Source organism: Phycodurus eques, chromosome 4 (genome assembly GCF_024500275.1).
Source record: "Phycodurus eques isolate BA_2022a chromosome 4, UOR_Pequ_1.1, whole genome shotgun sequence".
NCBI lineage: Eukaryota > Metazoa > Chordata > Actinopteri > Syngnathiformes > Syngnathidae > Phycodurus > Phycodurus eques.
In genome coordinates, this window is record NC_084528.1 from 32,564,556 (window position 1) to 32,592,531 (window position 27,976).

At 49.1% G+C, this 27,976-nt stretch overlaps 1 protein-coding gene across 1 annotated transcript; it reads left to right on the top strand.

Annotated features, from left to right (window-relative positions):
* The first annotated feature begins 454 nt into the window (after positions 1 to 454).
* Positions 455 to 27,671, top strand: baz1a (bromodomain adjacent to zinc finger domain, 1A). Its single transcript, XM_061675367.1, is given in 31 exon segments — positions 455 to 487; positions 879 to 1,035; positions 1,290 to 1,420; positions 1,860 to 2,138; positions 4,096 to 4,245; positions 4,322 to 4,423; positions 4,507 to 4,594; positions 4,676 to 4,792; positions 6,206 to 6,412; positions 7,155 to 7,250; positions 7,318 to 7,456; positions 8,491 to 8,622; positions 9,433 to 9,753; positions 11,675 to 11,840; positions 11,907 to 12,022; positions 12,781 to 12,872; positions 13,264 to 13,311; positions 13,313 to 13,503; positions 13,747 to 13,967; positions 14,353 to 14,483; positions 14,561 to 14,676; positions 16,056 to 16,156; positions 18,354 to 18,446; positions 19,158 to 19,240; positions 19,326 to 19,490; positions 19,551 to 19,738; positions 23,841 to 23,954; positions 24,044 to 24,153; positions 24,836 to 25,032; positions 25,112 to 25,199; positions 26,699 to 27,671. Coding segments are annotated over 29 exon segments (4,140 nt in total). The 5' UTR covers positions 455 to 487; positions 879 to 1,035; positions 1,290 to 1,307; the 3' UTR covers positions 26,875 to 27,671.
* Positions 27,672 to 27,976: the final 305 nt, after the last annotated feature.

Here is a 27,976-nt window from a genome sequence, read left to right on the forward strand (position 1 = left end):
TATAGGGGGAAATATTTATATTTATAATATTTATATATATAAATATATATAATATTTATATATATTATATATATATATATATATATATATATATATATATATATAAATATATATATGTATATATATTTTTATTTTTATTTTATTTTTTAACTGAAAGGGCCTCACAGTTCCCTTTTACACAACATATGCACCCCAATGAACGGTCATTTTTGGTCTTTTGGTTTTCCTGCCGTACACACAAGTTAATACGTTAAGGACTTCGCCCTCCCTAGTTTTAGCGTCGCAGTCGGTACGGCGCTCAAAATGGTCGTCTCGTGCCTACCAATGCATATCTGGAGTTTCTTCATTATCGCGGTTCCCCGAGCAACCATTGGCGTGGCTCATTTGGTGGCCGCGCAGCCAATCGCGGCTATGAGTGGCGAGTAAGCCCCGCCTACTGATTCACACGGCGTGGTGCGTTCAAAAGACACAAAACAGCTCGGACAAGGTGAGAGGTTTTTGTTTTTTTAAATAAAAGATGTTCAATGAGCGCTTGTGTTGTGAACACTTGACTATTAATCAAATCTTCGGTTTGCCGAAGACGTTTATCAGATATGAAAAGTGACAGTTACAGCAACTATTTAATTTAATTACAGCCAAATAAGGATGGACATTTTCATACACGGCGTCGTTTCGAGTGCAGTTAAGGAGGCTCACTCGTTTGTGTTATTGCGGTCGTGTGTTGGGGTGAAAAGTCTTGAAAAGATATGAACTAAAGCGTGACAATTGGTGCCGTCCAAACCGTCACTGCTTTCATTCAAAGAGGCGTTTGGTCGTCACTTGACTGGTCACGCGACGCAGCCTCTCAACAGTACACAGATATCCGAGCTTTGTTGCAGTCAGTGAAGTGGACGCAAACTTGGTCAACAAGCCGCCAGTGAGCCGCTCAGCCCGGGACAGTTGCTCTGTTGCTTAGTTGCTTGGCGTCGCCACACACACACTCGGTGAGGAGGAGCAACACAACCGAACCTTCGCTGTTTTACCGAGCACGAACAGGTGAGTCCGGTGCCGGTAAGCTCTTCCGGGCTTGATTGGGAGAGAGAGAGAGAGAGAGAGAGAGAGAGAGAGAGAGAGAGAGAGAGAGAGAGAGAGAAGCGACACGGAGCCAATAGTTGGCGTCCACGCAGCCGCCTAGTTAACAAAAGAGCCGCCGAGATGCTTCCCGGAGGCCCGGAGAACCCTAATCCCCGCCCGGGACATCCGTTTATAGTCCCCGGCTCCCCCCCCCCCCCCTTTTTTTTTCGTTCCAGAGCGGCCGGCTGCTCGAGATGCCGCTCCTCCACAGGAAAGCCTTCGTCCGCCAGGAGCCTCCGGCCGACCTGCGCCCCGACGAGGAGGTCTTCCTCTGCCGCATCACGCACGAGATCTTCCGCAGCTACGAGTGAGTCTCACCTGTACCGCCGCCGACATCACCTGAGACCGGCGCCGTGACGTCACGGCGCGCAGGTCCACGATCAACTTCCACGAAAAAGTAGTTGAACAATCGTACGAGTCTGCTTGTTCACGGACGCAGGGCAGTTGTATTGTTATCGAGTTAGCTGTCACTTGTTGGCTACTTTTAGCCGCTAGCTGCTAACAGGCCAAGCGCCTTGGAGACGGACAACAAGAGCCTTTCTTCACTCACTCACTTCCTTCATTGTAACTTCACCGAGCAGTGAATGAATGCACGCTCGTCTTCCTAGTTTGATGGCTGACCAGAAACGGAAGCGTGTAGCCAAAAGCGGGCGAGCACCATCTGGTCGCCATTGACTGACACGCAACAAGCTAGTAAGTGTCTTTCGGTGCCTTGAAACTTTTTGTGCTCGTCATCTTCCCCACAGTGAATTTTTCGAGCGGACCATCCTGTGCAACAGCCTGGTGTGGAGCTGCGCGCTGACGGGCCGCGCGGGCCTCACCTACCTGGAGGCGGCGGAGAGCGAGCGGCGGGCCAAGCGGAGCCTCCGGAACTTCCCGTCCGTCCTGGTCGGGCCGCTGCTGCACCTGGCGGCGCTGTGTCGCCGCGGCCGCCTCAGCGAGCTCTGCGAGGATGTCTACGCCTTCGTCAAGGAGCGCTTCTTCCCCGGCGAGACGGTGGATGTCAGTGGACGCACCGGGGCCAGGTACAACCGGGCCGGCATCCCGAACACGTAACACGTAATGTCGCCCACGTGTTTCTTTTCTGCCGTTTCAAACCTTTTTCCACGTGTGGAGAAGATGCTTTGGCCGAGAAATAGCCTGACAGTATAGCAAGCTGCCACGTTTCGCAATATGACCGTGCGGGGGTCGGGGTATTTTCCAGCATGCCTAGCGTCGTCGTAAATCAAATCAAATCAAATGCTGTTTTATGTCAGCTACCGTATTTTCGCGACCATAAGGCGCACCGCGTTAAAAGGCGCAGACTCGGTTACGGGCTCTATTTCTGTTTTCAACACATGCATAAGGCGCGCCGCATTATTGGGCGCAGGCATGGCGACGCATGCGCTAGCTTAAAACACGCATGATCGCGAAAACAATGTATTTAAAAAGGCAGCGGGAGCAAAACGGAGTTCGCTTGTACTTTCTTGAAGTATTTAACAATGTACTCGCGTTATTTTTTTCATCCGTCCTCATCCACAAATCCATCAACGTCCTCATCTTCTGTATCCGAAACGCACAGCTGGCCAAGCTCTCCGTCCAACACGGCGCGTTCGAGTCAGTCTCGTTGCCGTGCGAAAGCTCGAACAAGCGTCCGCCGCCCATTGACGAATTGTGGCGTAACCCGCCCGGCGCTGCCTCCTCGTCTTCGTCGAGCTGTGTTCGCCATCTGTCGTCCGTGGCTCCCACGCCGCGCACTTCACTTTGAACGCCCCGTTTACGCGGATGTCCAGCGGTTCGTCGAGCCTTCCGGGATGATGCAAAGCCCCGAGTTATCGAACTCGGTCGAACGGTGACTACGCGTAGAGACCCTTCTCCCGGGTGTTCGTCGCTTATGAATCCATCGACCAACTCGGGCCACCTCGCCTCGTTTCCGCGGAAACTCGGCTTCGTCTTCTTGACTTGGCGACGCTCGTTTTGCTGCTTCCTCCACCTGGAAGCACCTCAACCTCTGAATGGCTTAAAAAAACAAAAAACAAAAATGAAGGTTTTGGAGTAGCGTAGTCAAAGTCCAGACTTGAATCCGACTGAAATGCAGCGGCATGAGCGTAAAAATGGCGTTCATGCTCAAAAAGTACATATATATTTTTCCCCCCCCCCCCCTGAATTCAAACAATTCTGCAAGTTAGAGCGGGCCAAAATATCTCCACACAGACGTGAAAGACTCATTGGGAGTTCTAGAAAACACTTGGTTTCATTTGTTGCTGCTGAGGATGGCCCAACCAGTTCTTAGGTTTACACAAGCCTGGGTAACTTTGAATAGTTTTTTTTTTTTCCTCCTTATGTGAAATTACCATTTTAAAAAAAAGCATTTTAAATTCACTTGGATTATATTCGTCTATTTACATTTACATTGTTTGATTTTTAAACAAAGTGGGGAAACTAAAAATCTAAGATTTTGAGAAGGGGGCCAATACTTTGTCACGGCACTGTATGAATGGGTTGTTGTTTTTGTTCATGTAATAATTGTAGTGTTGTGTTGCGTTATCCAGCTGTACAATCCCATTTGATAAGATTGATCCGAAGAATTGGGTGTCTTTTGTTGCCGTTTGGCAGACGCAATCCCGGGGGCACTTTCAGTAGCTTTTATTGAACAAAGAAAGTAAACTCATAATAAGTGCGTTCATACGCGAGCTGCAAGACCACAACCGATGCCCAGGCCCTCGACGCGCAGGCTAGCTAACGGTTAGCCAGTTTAGAGCCAGCCGCTAACCTGAGCTCACAACAGCCAACTCTACACTCTCATTCGCTGACTTCCATGCCACTCCCGAGGACAGGCCCCGCCTTTTAAAGCCGCACACATTCAAAGTGTGGGGAATGTCGATGTGTAGAATAATCGTTTCTAAAGACATTCGTAGCCCCAGCCCTAGTTCACGTGTGCAATCGAGTTTGCTCCTGTTTTTGCACATGCCAACCTTTAGTAAAGCGTGTCGGTTTTTTTAGACACACATGCGAGGTCCTTAAGGTCCACTCGCCGCATTCCAGCACCGGCGGAGCGCCGGCTGTCAACGGACACAAGTCTACTGACAGCGACACCATCGTCATCAGCGACAGCGACGATGAAGACGCCGCTGCCTTTCAAAGTCCCAGCAGGTCAAAGTTTGTTACATCGTGAAGTCCTAAGATGTGTCGACGGGTCACATGACCGTGTGTCTGTGTGTGGAAACAGGAAAAGCAAGAAGCCTCTAAACCCGTCGGCGTTCAAGTACGAGGTGAGGACGGTGAAGGACGGGCACGGCGAGCCGTTCATCGCTCGAGCCTTTCAGATAAGGTGACGCACACCTCAGCTTTGCATATTTGGACAAAAGCGGTGACGTGGGCGTCTGTTTGACACCGTGGCTTTGTTGTGTTCAGTCGCAGGAAGAACGTGATGTCCCGCGAGCGTCTCAAGCTGCTCCTCAAGCAGCACTGTGAGCCCGCTAACGGAGTCATTAGGCTCAAAGTGAGGAGCTCGACCCGCGTTCCCACTTTCATGACCACAACGCTTTGCTTCATCTGATGTGATTTCCTCTGCGTGCGGCAGGCGTCGAGCGTGGTGAAGTACCGGCTCTGCGAGCAGAACTTCTCGCGCTTTTTCCCGGATGAGCCGCCCCGGTTCCCCTGCAGTGTCAAGATGGAGGGGCGGGGCTCGCCGGCGCAGGTGAGAGGAACCGCCGAGGCCGAGCGACCGAAAGACGGACTGCCAAGGACTACGAAGACCGACTAATTCCTTGACAAACTGACGACTAACACCTAACTAATTACTAAAACGGACTGACTACTAAGACACGCTAACGACTCAGATAGACTAACGACTGAGCCCAGTCACTAAGACTGACTAATTACCAGACAAATCAACTACTAACACCTGACTTATTGCTAAGACCGACCACTAAGATGGACCGACTGCTCGGCCGGACTAACTACAATACGCAAATGGAAAAACAACTAAAACCACTTACGAAGACAGACTAAGTACAAGACAAACAGACGACGAACACCGAATAACTAAGACTAATTACTGAGGTGAACAAATTGCTAAGATGGACTAACTACTCAGACCAGTTGCTAAGATGGGCTGCTGCTGCTCCTCCAGTTTCAGAAGAGTCCTCTTCTTCTTGGAGCCTTATTTCAGGCCATCTCAGCATCGCAATGGGAATCCGTTTTGGGCTTTGCCTATGCCATTCCAGAACTCTCCGCTTCTTACGTCCTTCATGAATTGATAAAGTATTTTGAGAGTAGTCATGTTGTGGGGCTCCAGTTCTGCTTCAGCTTGCTTTTTTTGTAAATGTATTAAACGGATGTCTCGCATGTACCTCAGCACTCTCCGATACACTACAGAATTCGATGATGGTGATCGGTCCAGGACCTGCTTGGGCAAAGCATCCCCACACCATGACACTTACAACCTTCACGCTTCACAGTTGGTCTGAGTTTCTTCTCCTCCAGTTTGGTAGATACATGTTACAGGTTAGACTCATCTGTCCAAACCCCCATGCTCTTGTCCGTGTTCTCTCTATGGCTTTTGGAGACTTCTTTTTGCATCTTGCGGTCTGCTCTCGCGGAGAGCTTGCGCGTACGGTCGGGCCCGGGCACGTCGGTAATTGTTTTCGTCCACTTGTATGGTATTTTTCGGACGGTGGAATGGCTTATTTTTACATCCCTGCATAAGCAGCAACAATCTTCTTTCTAAAGTCCCAAGACCGGTCTTTAGCACACAAGATGGTCTTCACTGTCGCACAACAGTTCGGAGCGCACGAAACTGAATGTCTGAGCTTATAAACATGGCAATAATTAACAATAGTGTAACCAAGTGCAGCTGATGTGACACAGCTGTGTGTAACTTTAGCCAATTTAAGTGGGGGGGGGGGGGGGGTCCCAATTTATTCCTCAACAGAAATTAGAGTTTTACTTCATTACATTTTACAGAAAGCTTTAAAAAGTATTTTCTGTTTTTGTTTAGTCCTATTGCTTTACCCCCTCAGCGTTGTTAAAATGGAGCTTAAATACCGATGTTTTGAAAAAACACTTTAATCGGGTGTTCTAATTTGTTCACGACTGTGCGAAATGTCAGGCGAGCGCGTCTTTGCTGAAGGCGGCTGAAGAAAAGCAGAAACTGCTGCAGCACAAGGAGGAAATGGTGGCCAAGGCAAAGCTGAAGAGGGACGAGGAGGCGCACGGGGCCAAGGAGAAGCTGAAGGAGGAGCAGAGGAGGCGCTTTGAGGAGGAGAAGCAGAAGAGGAGAGAGGAGAAGGAGCGCAGGAAGCAGGAGAAGGATCTGGTGAGTCCTCGACCAGGGCTGGGCAAACCTTGGTGCTTGAAGGCTACATTGGATTTTTGGGAAACAGACAAATGCGAAAACGTAGGTGAACCCTCTGAAATGACGTACATTGCCGCATAAATGAGCCCTTCATCCAAAGCGCAAGAATTAACCGACGTTGCTTCAACTAATAACACGCGAACAATTACGGTTTCTTTTTTGGGGGGTTGCAAATGTTGCCACGACAGAAAAAGTCACCTTCTATAGATTCTCCGAGAGCTCATCAGTCAGGTGTGAGCCAACCAGGAGTCTCGTGAATGAGAAAAGCTTGCAGGTGTGTGTGTTAAAGCTGCTTTGGGCACTACAACGCACACACACGCACGCACGCACGCACACCAGTTGACAATTGTCTCTTGTCAAAAAGCATTGCCTGATGCGCATCAAGGCTCGCTCTCAGAAGACCTTCGATTAAGACTTGGAAAGCTGGAAAAAGTTTCAGAGGTGGCTCCCAACGTCAGACCACGGTTAGACAAATTGTCTCGAAATGGAGAAAGTTCAGCACTGTTGTTTCTCTTCCAGGAGGGGTCGTCCTGTCGAAATGGCTGCAAGAGCACAGCACAGAATGCTCACTGAAGCTCAGATTTCACTTTGTGACACATTTATGCAGACAGTTCAAACATTCCAAAGGGTTCACATACTTTTTCTCTCCTGCTGTAGATGAAGGGAACAAAAAGTTTAGAGTACCTCAACTGGACTTTTGCAGGAGCGTGAAAAGCTTAAGGAGGAGAAGAAGAAATACGCAGAGAGGCTGAAATTGTGGAACAAACCCCGCGAGGATATGGAGTGTGAAGATCTGAAGGTCAGTGAACGCAGCCGCCGTCCTGCCAGCACCGCCGGTCCCTCACACTCTCGTTCGCTCCTCACAGGATCTGCCCGCTCCGACGCCCGTCAGGACTCGTCTGCCGGCAGAGCTCTTCGGAGAAGCCATGATGGTCCTGGAGTTCCTGCGGGCCTTCGGGGAGGACTTTGGACTCAAGGATGAATTCCCGGACGGAGTCTCTCTCGGTACACCTCTTGTCCACGGAGCTTCACGTCTGATCTTCTGAAGCGGTGGTTCTTAAACTAGGGTCGCTGGAGCTACGGCGTCCGCAATATCATTTTTAATTGCGTTGTTTTAAAAAAAAAAAAAAAAAAAAAAAAGTGGTGCCTCGACCTAAGAAGTGAGCTGACCGACGAGCTTTTCCAGCCGTTGCGAGCAAACATCTGCGTTGCACGCGGCGAACTTCACAAGTTGCAGCCAGTGAGCAATTCTTCCAAAAAGTTCAACATAAAACAAGGCCAATTGCACGTTGCCCCATTAAAAACCAGACCACGGAGCTTGTCTTGATGCTCCACTCGCTTAATACTAACACACCGTGCAACTCGCCATAGATGGGCTCACGATACGAGTGTCAATGTCACTGTAGTTACAACCCTTTAAGTGGCACCAATGGTGTAGCACCACATGTAGACAGACAATAGAACAATACGCCTGGCATAGATTCATTAGCTTTTGTGAAAAACAACAAATATTGCAGCTCACTGAGTCACTCGCCTGTGAAACTCTGATATATGTTTGTATCACAGCGGAAGGAGCGCGGTGTTGCTCTGGAACGGATTCATAGCATTTCCATTCATTTCAATGGAGAATGATGAATTATATTATGAGGAACAGAGTTGGGGTTTTGAAATTCATTTGTCTTAATCTTGGTCAAATATGACTTCTTGTAAGATTATGACTTTTTATCCTGACAAAATAAAATAAAAAAAATCTTTATTCTCATAACATTGCAAACTTTTCCTAAAAAAAAAAAAAAAAGACGGAGAGGAAAAAAAAGTGTAACATTTGGAGTGTTTTCTCAAATGGGCAACTTTTTCATTCGTGTCATTTAGTGTTACATGTGGTATTGATGTTTAATCGGTGTCGGGGATATGAGGGGGACTTAGGAAAAATGGTAACACCCCCAGCTCGAAGTCCCTGACCCAGAAATGTTTGCCGTTTCCTGCTTTACAGGATTGTTTTGTGCTAAAGTGCTCACTCTCTTTCTCTCCATTTGCAGAGGTTCTGGAGGAGGCCCTTGTGGGCTCTGATCCGGAAGGTCCTCTCTGTGAGATGCTCTTCTTTTTCATCACGGCCATCTTTCAGGCTCTGGATGAGGAGCGAGAGGAGGTGGCCAAAGATGCGCCCGAAGGTGAGACGCGCACTGAACCTGATCAGCCCTGCTCAAGTGCAACATGTTTACACCAGTGCTGCTTTACTGACCCAAAGTACGTCACGTGGTACCGTGACGTTCGAGTGCCCCGACTTACAGTTCTTTCATAAAATTGAGGCTCAAATGCACCGCCTCACGACTCGAGCGGGGGGACAAAAAGGCGTTAAAATGCTGCGGCATGTGGGCAAGGAGAGCCACAGTCGCCCTTTATTGAACGGGACAAACGGTAAAACTCGCAAGTACAAAATGAGAGCACTGGCTAAGACCTGCTGTAGGCCACAACTCGCGCTCACTCTGAGACTAACCAGCCTCAGCTCCTGGCGGCTCTCACTAGGCCACGCCCCTCAAAGCACACCAATACTACGTACGGTATGTAGAGTAATTATAGACCAGTTTATTTCTTTACATTTGTTTGTTTTTCATACATTACGGTGCGGAATAGAGACATAATTCATTTCGATGGGGAACATTGATGTACAAGTAAATTCGGTTACAGAACCAATTCAACTCATGGTCCAAGGTACCATCAAAAATGTTCGGGCGGAGCACCGCACGCATCGAAAATGTGGATCCGCAGACTAATGTACTTTCTGTCGTCGAGCGGAAGAGTGTTTAATTCTTCTGCTTGCCCCGCTCCGTCACTGGCATGCACGCGTGTACAGCAGACGAACAACCACGCGTCATTTATTATCACTTTTAGACCGCCAAGTACGTCGCGTTGGACAATTTACCACAGTTTTAGATGTTTTGTGCGTGTGTATGTGTGTGTGTGTGTGCACGCGGCGCCAGAGCTGCCAGAAGCTCCGGACGACGACGCCGAACGGGCCGACCGGGCCGAGAGCTCCGCCGTGTCGTCGGCCGCCGCCTGGTCTCAGCTCCATCTGGGCTGCAGTCTTCAGGAAGTGGACCTGGACAGCTGCACGCTGTCGGAGATCCTGCGTCTGCACATCCTGGCGTCCGGCGCCGACTGCAACCACGGCAACCCCAAGTTCCGCTACCAGAAGCAGGGCGGCTTCGCGTCCGCGGATGACCCGTGCGTGGAGCTCTGCTCGACCCGACCGGCGCTGGTGAGGAGGCTGGCCCGCACGGCCGTGTACGACCTGTCGCCAGGTGAGCCGGCCGCCCGTCACACATCAACACTGAACAATTGAGTGTGGTTCTTTTTTTTAACTCTCGCCTACTATTACTTTACCATTTACCGGGAAGGCCTCATTGAGATTAAAAATCTCCTTTGCAATTGTGTCCTGATCCAAGACATCAAGTAGTCACAGAACACCAAAAAGCTCCACATATAAATAAGCATATATCCCGTGAAATCTCAAAAAGCTCAGTCATCAAAGCATTTCCTCATTGAATCATCATCCAGTCCCTTCAATTTCAAAGGTTGGCCCAATTTGTCCACGCTGCAGGAGCTGCGTCCCGAAAGCTCCCTTTCCCCATTTCTAGCCGGACTTGGGAACAGACGGCAAAAAATAGGTCTTGCAAATGTAAGAGAACAAAGACTGTACGTGCCGACATCTCTCAGCCTGATACGACAGCAGCTGCAGCGAGCTTTCCTGAGTGGCCAGCAGTTTGCAACTAATTAGGCTGCAATTTTTCAGCCGCTTGTATCCGGGTTAACCCTGACCCAAAATGAGTTTCCTCCGCAGGGTGTCCGGGCTCTCCCTTAGCGATACGGGCGAGAAGCTCGGTCATCCGGGAGGATCTCAGAGTAGCGCCGCTGCTCCTCCGCGTCGAGAGGAGCCAGATGACGTGGCGCCGGCATCCGATTCGGACGCCTCCCCGGCGGGGCGTTCCGGGCGCGTCCCGCCGGGAGGAGACCCCGGGATCCCCCCGGGAAGAGCCGGATGAAGTGGCTGGGGAGAGGGAAGTCTGGGCGTCCCCGCCAAAGCCACTGGCCCCCCCCGCGACCCGACCTCAGATAAGCGGAAGACAGCAGATGGCTGGATAGGCTGCAATTGGAGGCTTTAGTCGCAAGTGAATGACGTCGCAACAGTGCAGATGGTACGGCCGACCGCCCGCTGGGCAGTTAGTTGTTATAACTGTTGCCTGACCGATAAGGATTTTTGTCATTTTATTGATGTATTTTTAAGGCAGATTCTGTTGGGCAGACAACAAAATGCTGATGACTGATTAATCAGACAATTAATTTAGAAAACAAATCAACCAAATCTTTAGTTTTGAACATTTGACTGTTTTACAATACTTTGTAATAATTGTTTCACTTCACAACTACAGTAACATGTAAACAAGCATTAACTGTTGCATTTAGCTTTAGATGTAGGCCATAAATGTACGCAGTATATAAGCAACTTACTGAGTGAAGTTACTGACACATTTACTCATGATGCCCTTTAACGTTAAGTCTGATTTGTTGTACTCTATTATGTTCTTTGCCATAAAGTGATAAGGTCAAGATTAGAAACCAGAGACGCCTTTCTTGAATGTCAAAACGTGATCTTTGACAGAGTTGCCTTTTAAATCTATGTACAAAGAGTTCAACTGAAATGGCAGCTGATCCTTTTGTTATTTGTTTGAAAAAAAATGCCCGTCAAGAAATGTTGGCCACAGTCACGCCGAGCTGAAACGTACCTAAACCTTTCCCCTTTTATACACCGATTTAAGAACATGTCTTATATACTCTTCTCCCTCTTAACTTAATAAGATTTTCCTGTAAAAGCAATATCGGTCTCTGGAGCTTCTGTTGTAAACGGTGGCGGTGTTTGCGCACGAACTAGGACAACACGTCGTCGTCTCGGGAAAGATGCTTACTGCATTGCGTGGTGTCAGCGCTCCATCTAGTGGATGAACGACGCAAAGACATTATTCAGAGTGACTCCGACACCGAACAGCGTGGAGTGTTTCGTGAGCAAGTCTGAATATACTGCCATTCAATCGGCAAAACTCTGTCCGATACGATATTATATTATATTCTGATATTGCGAAAGGGCTACAGCCGACTGATTAATCGGTCGGGCCTTAGTTACAACAAATAAATGTCGCCTGCGTTTGTTTGTGCGGTTGTGTTCAGGTGAGAAGCTGAGCATCCTGCAGGCGCTGGCGGGCAAGCTGTTGACATTGGCGTCGAGCAGAGATCTGATCGAGGAATGCGTGGAGGAGCAGCGCGCCGCCAGGCAGGAGCTGAGGGAGGTTCGGGCCGAGCAACACCGCAGAGAGCGGGAGGAGGCGGCGCACAGGTACACGCGCGCGCAGCGCCGAGCTAACGGCAAGCCAGCGGGACCGATGTGCGTTGCCTCCTCCAGGGTGCGTCTTCGCAAAGAGGAGCGTCTGCGGGAGCAAGAGCAGCGCCTCAAGATGAAAGCGCAGGAACTCCAGGACGGCGGGGTGACTGATTCATCACAACAGAAGACCACCAACGGTAGGGCTGGAAAGGGGACTTTGAAAGAAGATCGAAAAAATCCCATATTTAGCAATGCTTTCAATTTGTAAATGTATGATTCTGGTGACTATTAAAAGCAGGCAACGCATTTGCTAGCCACACGGAGACACAGCCAATAAAGAAAGCGTCATTACCACCGCGAAAGCATTTGTCGTCCTAATTGGGCGTTGCTTTACATTTGAGTCTGTTAGCTTTTCCATTCGAAGACTTAAAAGCAGAGATGGACCGATACCGATGATTGGCAGTCAAGGAGGGCGAAAGCTGATATTTGGAGGCGATATTCATTTGCTCGAAAAAGGGAAAATACTGTCGTCAAAACTTTGAATCATACAAACGCCGACGCTTTGTTGAAATGCCTTTGAGCATATCGATGGTGTCGGGCCCGAAACTGCTCTGTCTAAATTCGGTCAATTTCACATTTTACTTGACTTTTCTTTCTTTTTTTTTTTCTCTTTTAGACAAATGCATATCATAGACAATACAGTCACCCCAGGTGTGCCAATGTTTTTAGCCATGGCTGTATTTTTACTTGGTGTTTTTTATTTCAAAACTTAATTATATTTGACTTGGTACTAATTCATTTTCTGGTTGTTCTACTTAAAGTTGAGTTTTGGGAGTTGAATCCAGTTTTGAAATCAGTGAATAATCGTGTTCGTTAATTGTGATTTCAAGATCACAATTATTTGTTTCCATAATTGCCCAGCCCTAACTGACGGTTTGTCTCTATTCGGCCGAAGTCCGAGAATCACCCAGGACCTCGGATGCCAACGTGCCAACGGGCGCCCCCGCCAGCCTGACCGCGGAGGAACTGGAGGAAGAACAGGAGAAGGTGAGATGCACACCGACGCCGGCTTGTGTTCGGAGCACTGGAAAGGGAAATGGACACTTTTATATTAAGAGTCGAAATAGCCAAAATACGGGACCGTTAGAGCTATAAACATCAATGTTGTTAATGCAGTTCAATATAGCGGTAGGAACAATTGACAGTATTTGAATATCATCGCAATTTGGTCATGTGGGCTGGCCGTCACCGGCTAAGCACTGTGGCGCGGTCCGAGGCGAACCCAGTCGGACCGGGCCTTCGGCATCCACGCGAACTCGAGGATGTGGGTTGAAGTCGACCGTTACGCCGGTAGCATCGGAGGCTTAACCGACGGGAGGGCTGTTGTGTGGGGCATCGTGAAAAGAGGCTTTCCATCTTCGTCCGCTCCCTCGTGCAGGTACGTGAGCTACAGGAGCGCATCCAGAAGGCGGCGGCGTGCACCAGCCTTGCACCCGCTGGGCCGGGACCGCCTCTATCGCCGCTACTGGCTCCTCCCCTCGGCCTCTGCGCTCTTTGTGGAGGAGGACAGCTTTGGCCTGACGGAGGACATGTTGCAACCCCGTCCTAAACCCGCCCAACACGCCCCCACCAAGATGGAGGACGGCGATCATGTCCAGGAGGAGCCTGCGGAGGGAAGGTGGGCTGCAAGTCAATCGGAAAGTAAACATTTATGCACCCGTTGCAGCAGTCTTGTATAAAGTACCTGAAAGCGATACCGTACGTTAAAAAAAATACAAAATAAGAAAAAGTCTGAGTAGCTTAACAGAAAATACCTTTGGGAAAAATACAGTTCTACAGATGGTGAATGTTTGAAAAGGTCACCAAGTGAGTGAGTTCTGGTCCGAAATGACCCAGCTGTCCTCCATTCTCATCCCGGCAGCGTCGGCTCGAGCCCGGCCCCCCTGCGTTCCTGCGGCCCGCCGGTCAACCGTCCGAACCAGTGGTTCTTCTACACCTCGGTGGAGGAGCTGGACCAGCTGATGGATGCGCTGAACCCACGAGGCCATCGTGAAAGCGGCCTGAAGGAGGCGCTGCTGCAGGAGCGTGAGCGTCTGCAGGAGGTTCTGCAGGCCTGCCAGCGCAGCAAGTACACATGCACGGGTACGAAACACACACACACACACACACACACACACACACACACACGCGCGCGTGTATACCTCGGTGGCGTCAATCGTTTCGCAACCATTTTACAGTCAAAGCCAGAGCTTGGGGGGTAAAGCCTGAACTATGACTGCAACCTTCTCTCAGGACCAACTCTTGCCTCCGGGCAAGAACCTTCTCTCTGGACTTGAAACGTCCTTAGAACCTTATGTCTTTCGACTAGAACCTTCCCTCTGGACTACAACCTTCTGTTGGGACGAACCGTTCCCTTGGAACAAGAACCTTACCTTTGGACTAGCATCTTCGTTAGAGCGTTATTTCGTGTGACTATAACCTTCCCTCGGAACTATCGCGACACCCACCTCTCATCGCCCTCGTCCAGACGATCCCGAGTCCTCCCGATCCGTCCCGGAATGCACCGCTGCGGCCGAGACCCTCATGGAAGTCAGACTGAGAGACTTGCTGCTGGACATCGAGGACCGCATCCACCAAGGAACTCTAGGAACGCTCAAGGTAAGTCCCGTTGGTCTCCCTGTGCCGACGTCACAATTTGATCATGTCACACTCACACCGGCCTGACTCGCTTCCAGGTGATGGAGAGACACGTGTGGCGTGCGGCGTTGGAGGCGGGAAACCACAAGCTGCTGAGTCCCGATGCAAGCGAAGCCATGGAGGTGGACTCCGCACACCCGAAGGCCAGAGACGGGTATGAAGGCGTAAAAGATGGCTTTTGAAACAAAGACTGAAATGACAGAGCTACAGACTGCAATGAAGACCGAGAGAGAGAGAGAGAGAGAGAGAGAGAGAGAGAGAGAGAAAGAGGTAGCTATGAAGACAGACGGGTATATAAACAGAAATCGATACAGAGAAAGAGGGGTACCGGGGCATAGACGTAGATGGGTTATGAGGGCAAGACATGGAGACATAAGGGTATAAAGGCAGTTCTAGATGAAAGCAGAGAGAGACCGGTACTAAGATGCTAAGATGGGGGGTATGACGGCAGAAACAGACGGGTGTAAAGACAAAGACATGAAAACAGGCTGGTACGAAGGCAAAGATAGAGATGGGTTTGAAGATCGAGACTGACCGGTTCTGAACGCATTCGAGACGGACTATTTAAAGACAAACACGGATAGGACTGAAGACGGACCAGTATGAAAACGCTATCGAGACATTAGACACAAGAAAGAAGCTCTCGATAGAGACCAGTATGAAGTCAGAGATCGATATCAAGACAGCGTAACGCGCATGTCGTCGAGATGAATATGAAGAAATACGGATGAGTATGACGACAGAAAGCGGTATTAGGGCAGAGAGATGGGTCTGACAAAGGACGGGTACGAAGACAGAGGTCGAGAGGTAGCGGCGTCTCCGTCCGAGCTGTGAGATCGGAAAATCGGATCGGACTGGATCTAAAATCTTTTTACCACTCTCGTACAAGCAGTCCGTTCCACGCGCCGCTGCAGCACTTCTGATGATCACAACAGCTTGCTAAGGTGCCGACACAGTAGCGAGGGGTAAGCGTGAATGTTGCTTAAAGTCGTTTACTGACGCACCAGTTGAAGTTCACTGTAAAACTAAACGAACAGAACAAAAGAACGACACTTATTGAATGTTCAAATACATCCGACTTTGTTTCTTCCTTTGTTTTGGTTCACAAAAATCGCTAGCTCAAAGCCAACACTCAATGAATGCAAAACACCATAGACAAGCAAATGAAGATTTGCATTGAACTCGCTCTCAAAATGATGAATATTGTTAAACAAAACCTGTCAGTACAAACTCAAGGCTGCAATATTGGTATCAGATCGCGAGTGAAAACGTTGGAGCGGAACATACCTGTTGAGAGTTGGGGATGAAGACCGAGAGAATGAAGATGTGGGGAAAGATGGGGAAAGCCAGACAGACGGGCGTGCAAACATTTGAGGCGGTCACGTATGAAGGCGGATTGACGGGTATGAAAACAGGCAAGCATGAAGGTGCGTAGAGAAAATGGTGTCAGACATTCCAAATGGACGAGTTTGAAGAACAAATCTCAAGTCCCCCTGATGAGCTGCTAATGCGTGGGTGTGTCTTTCTGCGTAGGCTGTTGGTGGTGGACAAGATGGCGGCAGTGAGGAGTCTGGCTCAGGCGCTGACCCACATCGAGCACGGCATCGAAAGACGCTTCCTCAAAGCTCCGCTCGGTAGGTCTGAAGGTCCAGCCTCTCCCCGCCAACTCATTTGGTCAATTCGAAGACTCGGGGGAGTGGGCTGACATGGCGATTTCCTTTAACCCTGTGATATCTATCGCGATGTTAAAAAATACAGGATAACGTAAACGTAAAATGTGAAAGCTAGCCTAGCAAAACTATACTTAGTAGAGCACAAAAGTATACCAGAATCCTCTTTATTTGCCAAGTATGTCCCAAAAACACACAAGGAATTTGTCTCCGGTCGTCGGAGCCGCTCGAGGACGACAACAGACGGTCGATTGACACAGAACGCTTTGGAGACGGAAAGACGTTGACAAAAACAAACAGTCACTGAGCAATAAAGGGTTAATAGTTATCTGGTAATGCTGGAACAAATTTGAATTTATTGATTGATTGATTGATTTTGGACAATTGTGCGAAAAGATGCAGAGTCCTCTAGCACTTAGAGCAGTTCGAATGACTAATCTCGCAGTAGTCCGGCGCCATGAGCGTTGCGCAAAGGGCGCCGAGACTTCGAGGAGCGGATGCGGTTTCAAGTGACGAGTCGGGCGATCATCTGGGACAATGTCGATTGTGCAAATGTTGCAGATACTCCTCAGTCGGTGTGCAAGTGGGGCAGATGCGACTCTGGCACGAGTGGCCGGTATCGGTCGACGACAGATATGCAAATAGTGCGGCGTGGCGAGACGACTACAGTGAGTGCACCAGTCATGTATCATGTATGGTCTCACAGAAAGGTGACAGCGAACTCAAGTCAAGAAATTGCCAGCATGTTGTCATGGAATTGGAGGTCAGGTGTTTAAGAAGTTGATGGCAAGAGGGAAGAAGCTGTTGGAATGTCTGCTAGTTCGGGTTTGCCTCGATCGGTAGCGGCGACCCGAGGGAGGGAGCCGGAAGAGCCGGTGACCGGGATGCGGAGGGTCCGAGAGGATTTTGCACGCCCTCGTCTTAGTTCTGGCAGCGTGCGAGTCCTCCGAGGGCGGGCAGGGGGTTACCGACAAGCCTCTCAGCAGTTTTGATTGTCCGTTGCAGTCGGAGTTTGTCCTTTTTTTGTAGCGGCACCAAACCAGACGACAATGGAAGAACACTGGACTGATACGGAGTCATTTGTATGAAGTCTACCTGTATGTAAATTGGGCTTTACACGATCAGGATTTTTGGGGCCGATCAGCGAGTTTAAAAAAAAAAATGATCACCGGTCCGATCACATGATGGAGGAATGCGTCTATTTAAATGACCTGTTCATTTACTGTATATACTTGTGTACTTAATTGCTCCAAAAAATATATTTACAATCAATAATGCATCTTTGTTCATCTATGTATGCCAGTGAGGCATCGTGGTAGACAGAACAAAGGATAAATGCTCTTCTCTTAGATGGCAGGAAGTACATCCAGTAATTCGTGTATCCACGTTTTGTGCCATTTTTGTTGGTTGGTGTGCCGTGAGATTTGTCAACTGTAAAATCTGTTCCTTGGCTCCATAATGGTTGGAAATCACCGCTCGAGTCGGATCGTGCGTTCTCATCGGTCGGGTCAAAGCAACATTGCAACGTGACAGAAATAACGGGTGCTAACTGACTTTAATTCGATGACTTCATTTTTCATTAAATGACTTCACCCACGCCGAGACTTTAGAGCATGACACACCTATGTTTTAGCATATGCGCTGGTCATGCTACATTTGCATCAGTTGAAGCAAAACGCGTCTACGCCTGAAGTTCATCCCGTCGACGATGCCGTTGCTCTTCCCCTCCCCCGAGCGTCTTCTGTTGCGACACGCAAATGTTTGTCACATTCGAAAGAGAGATGGCGTAAATGCAGGGGTGGAATTGTTTCCCGTGTCCTCATCGATAGTTATACAAAAAAAAAATAACGATAACTCTCGGCCGCTCCACGTGTGTTGGTTGATGCCTTATAATTTACCGTAACATCAGTGCTCAACTCATTATGTCCGACCGGGTCCCTCTGCTGGTCACTTACTAATATTACAGTTGATTGACTCCATATCAATACAGCAACATTGCGCGGGATCCTGTGTGAGTGATGTGACAATTGCGCACAACACGAACATTGCGACGATGCCGCTCAAACCTTATATTGCGCGGCTCGGCGTAGAGCTCGACGGGTGTGACGACAGAAATGTTGGCGCGAGTGGCGGGCGATAACGTGGTGCGTGTGACGTGTAGCGGCTGCTGCCACTGCAGGTGAAGACGAGCCCAAGAAAGAGCAGAAGAGCAAAAAGAGCAAAATGAAGAAAGACGAAGACCAGGCCAGCGACGGTATGATTGACAGGTCCACTCATCGTCACGTGACCGAGGCCCGCCCCCTCCCACAGCTCATCTGATGTACTTTGTTTTTTTTCTTTTCCATTCTTTCTCTCACTTGCTTATTTTTTCTGTTTTGCTTTCTCTTGCTTGCTTTTTTCACTCTGTCTCACGCTCTTTTATTCTCTTTCATTGTCTTCCTCTTTCTGTTTTGCTCTTGACTTTTTGTCTTTCTCAAATTCTCTTCTCGCACTTTCTGTCGCTCACTCACCTTCGCTTTATTTTTTTTGTCGCGCTCTTTCTCGCTCTCCTGCTTTTGCTTTGTCTCACTGGCTCTTTTCTGTCTTTCTCTACCCGTCACTCACCTCACTCGCTTTTTGTTCATTGTCTTGATTTTCCTTTTTTCTTATTGCGCTCTTGCGTTGTCATTCTTTCTCTCACTTGCTCTTTGTTTTTCTTTGTCATTCTTTCTGTTGCCCTCCTTCGTTTGCTTGCCCCTTGGCTTTTTCTCTTTTTGTCTTTCTTTCACGGTCATGCTTTTTTCTTTCCCTTGCTCTCTCTCGCATGCTTTCACTCGCTTTTTCTTTTACTTTCTCTCGTTCTTTCGCTCACTTGGTCTTGTGTTTTTCTTTTTTCCTCTGTCACTCTCTATCTCTTACTTGCTTTCACTTCCTTTTTTTTTGCTCTCTTTCTCCCTTGTTCTCTCTTGCTTATTTTCTTTCTCAGACGGCAGCGACAGCAGTCGTGCGACGAAGTCCGTGTTGGAGCGCTGGAGAGAATCTCTGCTGTCGTCTTCCAGTCTGTCTCAGGTAATCGCTCCCGCCGCTCCGCCCTCATCGGCTACTTGATAGGCCCGTTTGACTTGCGAGCGTGCGCTTGTGTTCACGCGGGCAGGTATTTGTTCACTTATCCATCCTGGAGCGAAGCATTCTATGGTCTCGCTCCATCCTGAACGCCCGCTGTCGCGTGTGCCGGCGCAAAGGCGACGCCGACAACATGCTGCTGTGCGACGGCTGCGACCGCGGACACCACACCCACTGCCTCAGGCCACGCCTCAAGGTGCCGAGCGGCCGACCGTGTGCGCGTTAGCGGCGTGCTGACTGCTCCTCCGCTCCCCAGAGTGTTCCGGAGGGCGACTGGTTCTGTCCCGACTGTCGGCCCAAAAAGAGATCCGGCCGCCTTCCTTCTCGCCAGCGTTCTTCACTGGATGAGGAGGAAGATGAGGAAGAGGAAGAAGAGTCTGCGGAGGACGAGGAAGAAGAGGACGAAGAGGAGTCAGAAGAGGAAGAACCCGAAGATGTTGTGAGGTCAGTATAGAGACATTACTTATGATTATTTAAATAAGTCAGTTATTATTATTATTATTATTATTATTATTTTTATTAATCCATGAATGGGATCAAAAAAGAATTATTTCCATCTCTTTATTCATAAACATGAAATTAATTCAAGTTGACCGTGCCGAAAATGTACAAACAGAAATTGATTATGATTCAGTTACTGGTTTGGGCCGTAACATCGGGAATTCGGCAACAACGTTGATCGTCGTTTTCAACATTTGCAAGCCGATGCTTGCAAATGTTTTTGAGTAGCGATATCCCAATCTGATCACATGATCCAAAGTCGGGGTCGTTTACATTATTTTCAGCTCATCGAGATCGGGTGACAAAATATGTGGCTCTATTGTCATGGTTATGTCTCGGTATAAAATAATGAGCCGTTGTGCTTAAAATGCCAATTTGCGGCGTCTATACGAAGCCAAGCCGCTTGGCTGGAGCGCTTGACGTCCTCCTTCGAGCGCAAGCGCACCCGACGTGACCGTGTGTGTCCGTCTAAAGAAAGACCTTAGCGTTGCGTATTACGCCCGTCGGAGCGTCGCTTCACAATCGACCGAGCGAGATAGAGGCGCCTCGCCGTACACGCCGGCCTCCGTCCCGGCAAACGCGGAGCCGCGTCTGTTGCCGTGGGCCTCCGCTCCGCCGCCGGGAGGCCCCGTGCGTCGGATCTCCGCGTGGGGCCGCCAACCGGGAAAAACACGGAGATGCGGGCTTGAAAGGAGTTATGTCATACTTATGTGACTTGGTAGCGTGGCTGGACTCTTTGTGACTGACTGCCTCCAAGTCGGCCTTATTCTCATCCACAAGCTCCAAAATAGAATCGGCGGTATTTTCCGTGGGTACGATCGGAAAGGTTATCCGCTCTTCATTTTGCCTGGCCTCCGCTTTGCTCGGTGGTGCCGTGTGCTGTCCGTGTACACGTCGGTAGCGCTTTTTGTTTGCTTCGGCATGCCGTTTCATTGACCGGCAGATAGCGTTTACAAAAATCTAAGCCTGACGCCGTGGCGACTGCGGGCCCCAGAAATATTTTGCCGGAGGTCCCGCCCCGTCTACTACCTGAATAACGTGCGCCACTGAGGTTATGCTTTATAAACCGTTAACTTTCCGGTGTTTGTGTTAATTGGGGACGAACACGCACGACGACTCGGAGCAAGGCCCTGACGTTTTACAGGACTTCACCGCGGTGGAGCGAGCCGTTTAGCTCCTTGAAAATAATGAACAGTTCACTTCGGTGTGTGGTAATTGGGGAATAACACACACAAGAAGTCTGAGGGAAGTGCTGACGTTTTAAATGCCATCGCCGCGGTGGAGCGAGCCGTTTAGCTCCTTAAATCGCCAGCTTGTTAGCTGGAGGGCTAGCAAGCCAGTTACATTTCCCTGAAGTGTCTGTGTCGTGTGAATCACATGGAGCAAGGCTGTGGCGTATGGGACGGAGCCAACACCATCAAGAGTGTGCAGCTCCGCCCGCCGGCGGGCGGCTAATGACACAGCTGTCCAACGCTGTCGGGTCACCGCGACAATAACAATTTATCGAGTCCTGAAAAACGATTGTGTCCATTTTATTTATCAAACGATGAGTCGCTATAGTAATTATTGTGAAAGGCCTATTCAGATGTGCGGCGCTGTTAACCAGTGGGACATGACAAAAAAGTGAACACACGTCGCTCACAACTTATCGGGCTACGGGCCCGGCATGAATACGGGGCGGAGGGGTCCGGGGCACTTGGACGTCTCCGCGTTCGCGCCATGCCACCGTCGCATGCGTGTAATAATGTTCGTTGTGCCGCCTGTGTCCTTCACAACAGCACGGCACATACTGCAAATTGCTTTTTGGCGTCGCTTGAATTTGAGCGGTTCCGGTTCCAAACGATTCTCGATTCCCATTCTGGAACAAAAACGTTTGCATGGTTTAAATTAGACTTTACGCCGATCTGATCGGCGTTATCGGTATCGGCCGATAATTAGCATTTTGTGCTGATCGGCTTTCATGTCGTAATTCACCGATCCGAGCGATGACGTCGTCGACGGGCTCCGCACAAGACGTTTAACTCCGCGTCTTCGTTGCGTATGAATCCAAAAGCTAGTTTTTTAGCCTTGCCACGTGTCTTGTTGCGCAGTATTGTAACTTTCTGACGGCCAATAAAGTTTTTTCCAATCTCGTCGGTGAAAAAACACGTCGTCTGCGTGGGACTATTTTGGGGTGTCTCAGCCAAACAACAGGCAAGTTATTTGCGGTCTGTGCACAACTGAAGTGGGAACGTCATCTAAATGCTTCAACACAACAAATTTGATCGAGCACCTGAAGAATGTACACGAGGAGCGTGCCGCGTTCAAGCAACTCAAATAAAAGTCCAACGGACTCGAACTCTGCGCAACGCCCGTCCATATAGCCGGGACAGTGAGAAAGTTCGAGGAAGCGTGTCATTAACAGTATTTATTAAAGTAATTTAATGACAGTAAGTGAGCACCCATTAGTTCTGTCATGTTGTAATGCCGATTTGACCTAAACTTAAGTCAGTGGCCAATCCTTGAATGTCCCCTAGAGGTCATTGATGTTTTCACTCTTGTCTAAAATGCTAGAGAATAATTTGATCAATATTATATATATATATATATATATATATATAATTGTTATTTGTATGCCATTTTATTTGATTGTTTCACTCACCCAGTTGACTGAGCGTTGACTTCACTGACAGCATTGTTAAAAGTTACTTTAGCAATGCTATATAGCTGCCCTTGTATTCTCTTCATCACGTCAAATGGTTCATATGTGCAAGTTTTAATTTCTTGTTTTAAGCTTGTAGTCTTTTATTTTGAAGGGTACGAACCGGAACTCTGCATTTTGGCACAAAAAGTAACGTCAAGCGGTACCGGTGATTGTTTTTTATTTTATTTTATTTTTTTAATGGATGCAACCAAATGCTATAAAACGCCGATTCCTTTCCTGGCCCACCGATGAGGCGCGACGTTAGTGTTTGTGATACTGTGAGACGTTTATGTGAATTTTGGCCCAATTCATTGTGATTTAAAGTTGCTACGGTGAAGTTTTTGCCCAATGTTAAGCTTTTTCTTGTCATCGGTGCTTACGTTGGTTTGAAGACTAAAATAAAGCAACCTGTTGAGCTTGTTAGCTGCCTCGCTGTTGGCATAGATGTATTTTATTGTTTCGCTCCCCCAGTTGACTGAGAGGTGACTTGACTTCGCTCCACGCGGTGGAGGCTGAGGGTGGGCGCGCTTCAGACGCTACACATCGGGAAAAAGTCCCTTGCACAATATCATCTTATTCCACATTTCAACAAAGTTAAGACACACTTTTGTTCGCCGGCGCCGCCGTTGGGCACGAGCACGTCATCGTGTCCGTTCTTCTTCGGGGCTGGAGGACTAGGCGTCGGAACTGGGAACCGAAATGTTTTCATTTGAACGTTTCCAATCGATTCTCGATGCCCAACCGTAGTGCCGGTAATGTTGAGCAGGACTGTTTATTCCTTCTCTTTCCGCCATCGTCAACGCATGCTAGTTTGTTGAGATACGCCCCATTCCCCGGTCCGGTGCTCGGCTGGTCTCGCGTGACCAGCCTCCCTTACGTCCAGAAGAAAGTCGGCCTCCGTCATGATCTTGTCAGCGTCTGTGTAAGAGACAACCGCAGCAGTTCTGCAAAGGTGGATCACATTTATAAAGAATGACGTAGAACAAACACCGCCATAGAAGAAACACTGATCGGACTTTAGCGAGGCAGAGACTTAAAAGATGTATCTTGATTCCATCCCAAAGTTGCATCGATTCATGGCTACGATGCACGCGCATCGTGCCCGTGTTTCCATGTATCGATACATATGTTAATCTTTCCCATCCCTAAGTAGTACCTTTTTATACATAAAATCTCAAGACAATGTCAGGTCTTTCCGTCGCACACGACGATTCGCCGATGTGTCAAACGGCCGCCGCGTTGCCTTGAAATGAGCCCGATACCGATGCCCGGTATCACTACTCGGTTATTAGCTGCTTTTGTCGGCTACTGTGATTACCTTGTCTTATCTGCTTTTGAAAACACCCAATTTTTCCTCGCCAGTACCAAGAAGACTCAGGCCGTGCCTCCCAAAGGCAAGAGCAATCAGGCCACGACCAAAGCTCAGCAGGCCACGCCCAAGAACAGCGCGCCGTCAAACGGGAAAGGCACATCCAAGTGAGTATCATTCGTGAGCGAGTATTTGCGGTAGCAGTGCATTGCGCTCCACTGTCCTGCTTTTTGCAAACGTGCAGTTTCGCTCTTAGGTCATCAGGTAAGAAGGCCACGCCCCTTCAGTCCAAGGCCGCCGCGTCGGGCAGCAAGAACGACGACAGCGACGGACGGTCAGCGGGTCGCAAGAGACCGCCTACCGCAGGTACGCTCGTGTCGACGATCCGGAGGTCAAAAGACGACTACGGGATTTTTCTGGCTCAAATTGAGGAAGAAGGGCAACGTCTTCATCACTTGCTCCCCACTGGCTCGAAGAATGTTATATGCTACACCCTCAACTGCAACTGATCGCCAGCCAATCGCAGGGCGCGTAGAAACAAACAACCATTGGCACTCACATTCACACCTCCGGGCAATTTAGAGTCTTCAATCAACCGAGCACGCATGTTTTGGGGATGTGGGAGCAAAGCGGAGCGCCCGGAGAAAAGCCACGCAGGCAAAGGGGAGAACATGCAAACTCCACACAGGCGGGGCCGGGGATTTGAACCCGCAACCTACCAGACGTGCTAACTGGTCGGCCACTGTGCCGCCCAATGACAAATCAGGAAATTTCATTTGGGCCACGTTACGGTGAAGACATTTTGGCATTAAAAATGTGCATAGACCTTTTTTCCTTTGAAACAATTATTACCTTTTGACTGATAACTGCCAATAATTCAAATACTCGTATCAATTAAATTCAGTGGGGTGTGTCTTTCCCTTTATAGATCAAATCATATGAAAATGACCCGTACGCATTTGAATGTTCTTTTTCTTCGGCAATAAAGGCTTTGGTGAGCAGTCGGTCAACGAGCGTTAACGCCCCTCCTCCTCTGCTCGTCCCACAGACGCGCCGCCGACATCCCAACCCCGCAAGCCGGTCCTGGCCTCTCTCTCTCGCGCCTCCGCCGCGTCCTCCGGCACCCGCCGCTCGTCCGGGAGGAACCGAGGCGTCCACGAGCTGTCGGCGTGCGAGCTCCTGATCGTGGAGCTGGTGCGCCACGACGACAGCTGGCCCTTCATGAAGCTGGTGACCCGCGCGCAGGTCAGCCTGGTTGCCGAGCGACCGCGAGCTAGCGGCCTTGACGTCGCCACGCTACTTCCTGTCTCGCTCTTTTTCGCAGGTGCCCGACTACTATGACATCATCAGCAAACCCATCGCGCTGAGCACCATCAGAGAAAAAGTCAACAACTGCCAGTACCTCAACACAGGTCTCGCTAACGTGCACACTGATAACACGCAAACACGCTCCCCCACAACACGCGCGCATACGGGCTCAAAAGACACACTCAAGCGCTCTCACAACACACACTCACATGTTCACAACAACAAACACACGCATAAAGTCACTTGCATAAAGTCACTGGAGCGCGCTCAACGCTCAAGCATTCACGCTCACAAAACGCGCACACACACACACAATAGACACCGATTCCCAGGAACGCACGCACACACTCGCTTGGGGCTGAAACTAACGATTATTTTAAGAATGCATTTATCGGTTCATTATTTGCACGAATGGTCATGACCGTGCGAGTGCGGCAGATGAATTGGATCAGGTTATGAGAGCTTCATTTAGCACATCGTTGCAGATTGATTGATCGCTTGAGAGCTAGCCAGCTATCGCTAACTAGCAGTTAAGCTAACTAGCCGGCTTCGTAGATGTTACGCACCGAGACGGCTTAAAACCGACCGCGGCCGAGATGCGGCGAGGGATCTTGGTTCAAGTAAGCCATTTGAAACTGAAAAGCAGCATTTTGGTGACGGCTTTTTCCGGAATGGAAAGCAGTTTCTAAAACGCGCCAGCCGTCACGGGTCTTTAATGGTCTTTTGTGACTCCAAAAAAACTGCGACCAGGGGGTATAGAAAGTTTTCTAACAATCAAATTGGATTTTTCATTTGTTGGACAATGTCGTCTTTATTTGGGAATAGCACAAGGAGTAACCGTTCAATTTCGATTCGCTAGTCTTTCGTTCTTGTCGATGTGAATCGGGACTAAGGCCATGTACACACATAAAGATAATCGGGTTGTTTTTGTGACAATTTTGCCCCTTGCTGACCTCGCACGTCAAATGCTAGACAATCTGAAGTCTTATAAAATGATCCTATAAGATTGTCCTTCGGTCTGATGTGTGTTAAGAGTGGACTCGTTCCGATTTTCGGGTCGGGGCCGACGATCTTAAATAATGAACGTGGTCAATATTTATGACCAAAACTCTTTACGTGTGTGGGGAATATTGACTTCTCCCGAGTCATGACGCCGACAACGGTGGCGTGCGACGGAATGTAGCCAATCAAAGAAGAGCCCAAGACTGAGTGACACGGAAACGAACGTAAATGAAAACAAACGCGTCTCCCCCGATGTTTTTTGTTGAAAAGTGGTTTTTGAGAACAGCGCCGTTTTTCAAGGCTCCCCGCTCCGGCAACCTTCAGGAACATTCGGGAAACATCGGTGCGCCCGGAAGCGTTTCTTCTTCAGTTTTGTGAGATCACGTGTGATCACACGACATTTTGAGATCGATGGTGCAACAGAATCCTTGCGTGTGTGTGTGTGTGTGTGTGTGTGAGAGACACTCTCATCACCCTCTCAACACGCTCTCACACACAGCAAACAACTCTCACCCGCTCGCTCTCGACACTCGCGCATTCACGTGAGTGACAACATGGTGGCGAGCCTCATTGATGGACTGTTCTGTTTTTGTGCGTGCAGACGGGTTCATCTCGGACGTGAACTTGATGTTCTCCAACTGCCTCCGGTACAACGCTCGCAACAGCAACGAGGCCAAGGCCGGCCTCCGCCTGCAGCAGTTCTTCCGCGCCCAGCTGAGCAAGCTGGGCCTAACGGAGCGCGCCGTCACGCCGCCCGCCAAGCGAGCGCGCCTCTGAGTTCGTCGCTCCTTGCCCCCCCCCCTCACACACACACACACACACACACACACACACGCACGCACGCACGCACACACCGAGGTGACTCGTTGACCACATTTAAAGGGACCTCAGGGGTCGGAGCTCATCGCGACTTCACTGGTTTGTTTACAGCGTGTCGCCCCCGCTCGCCTAGTTGCAACTACTGACCTCTGACCTACTGATGTTCAGGGTGTTGTCTTCCTGTGGTGCCTCACTTCCTGTTTCCTGCAACAACAACAAAACTGTGGAATGTTTTTGCACTGACACCAAACACGTTCATGTCTTCTTTCTCAGGGACGACAAAAAAAAAAAAAATAGTGATCTTTCCGACTACCATACTGACATAATTCCTATTTCTTTTCCACGTTCCGTTTGACTTGTCTATTTTTTCCGAAACGGCAAAGTGATCATTTTACGGAGAAATGACACTGACGACGCAAGCTGTCAATCACACGTGTCCGTGTTAAAAATAAACATTTAATTTGGTCTTTGTGCGCCTAAAACCGTAAACGAGCTCGCGTTCGCCATGTTGAAAACTTGCTTTACGTTCTTCGGAAGCATCCTGGTGCTTAGCTTAGCATTGAGCCCAACTTGTTGTTGATGAGAACTCTTCCTTTCATCTTTTGTTCTGGACTGGTGCGAGTGTGTTTTCGGGGGCGCACCTCAATGTTGATGTTCGTCCCCCTTATTATTTATTTATGACTGATAGACGAGCCGCCGGCACCACCGCGTTGTCCAGCCCCCTTGTTGTGAAAATAAAACTTTTTATAAAATGACGTGTCTCGTTCAGCTTGTCAATCAACCGCACCTTCACGCATGAACTGTCTTACGTGGCCAAGTAATCAACACTTTGATGACATGTTGGCACTGCCAACCAAACCATTCTAATCACGAGTTGCGCAACAATTGGCATCTGAAGCAATTTCAGCAAAAACATTCCAAAAAGTCGAATGTGGCATCCAGCGCGTGGACATGGGCCGTGGCCCCCGTAGAGCGCCTCGTAGAAAAGCCCCGACCCTTGCCACGACCCGGTGGGATTACAGTATAGTCCAGCAAACCGATTTTATATTATTTACCTAAA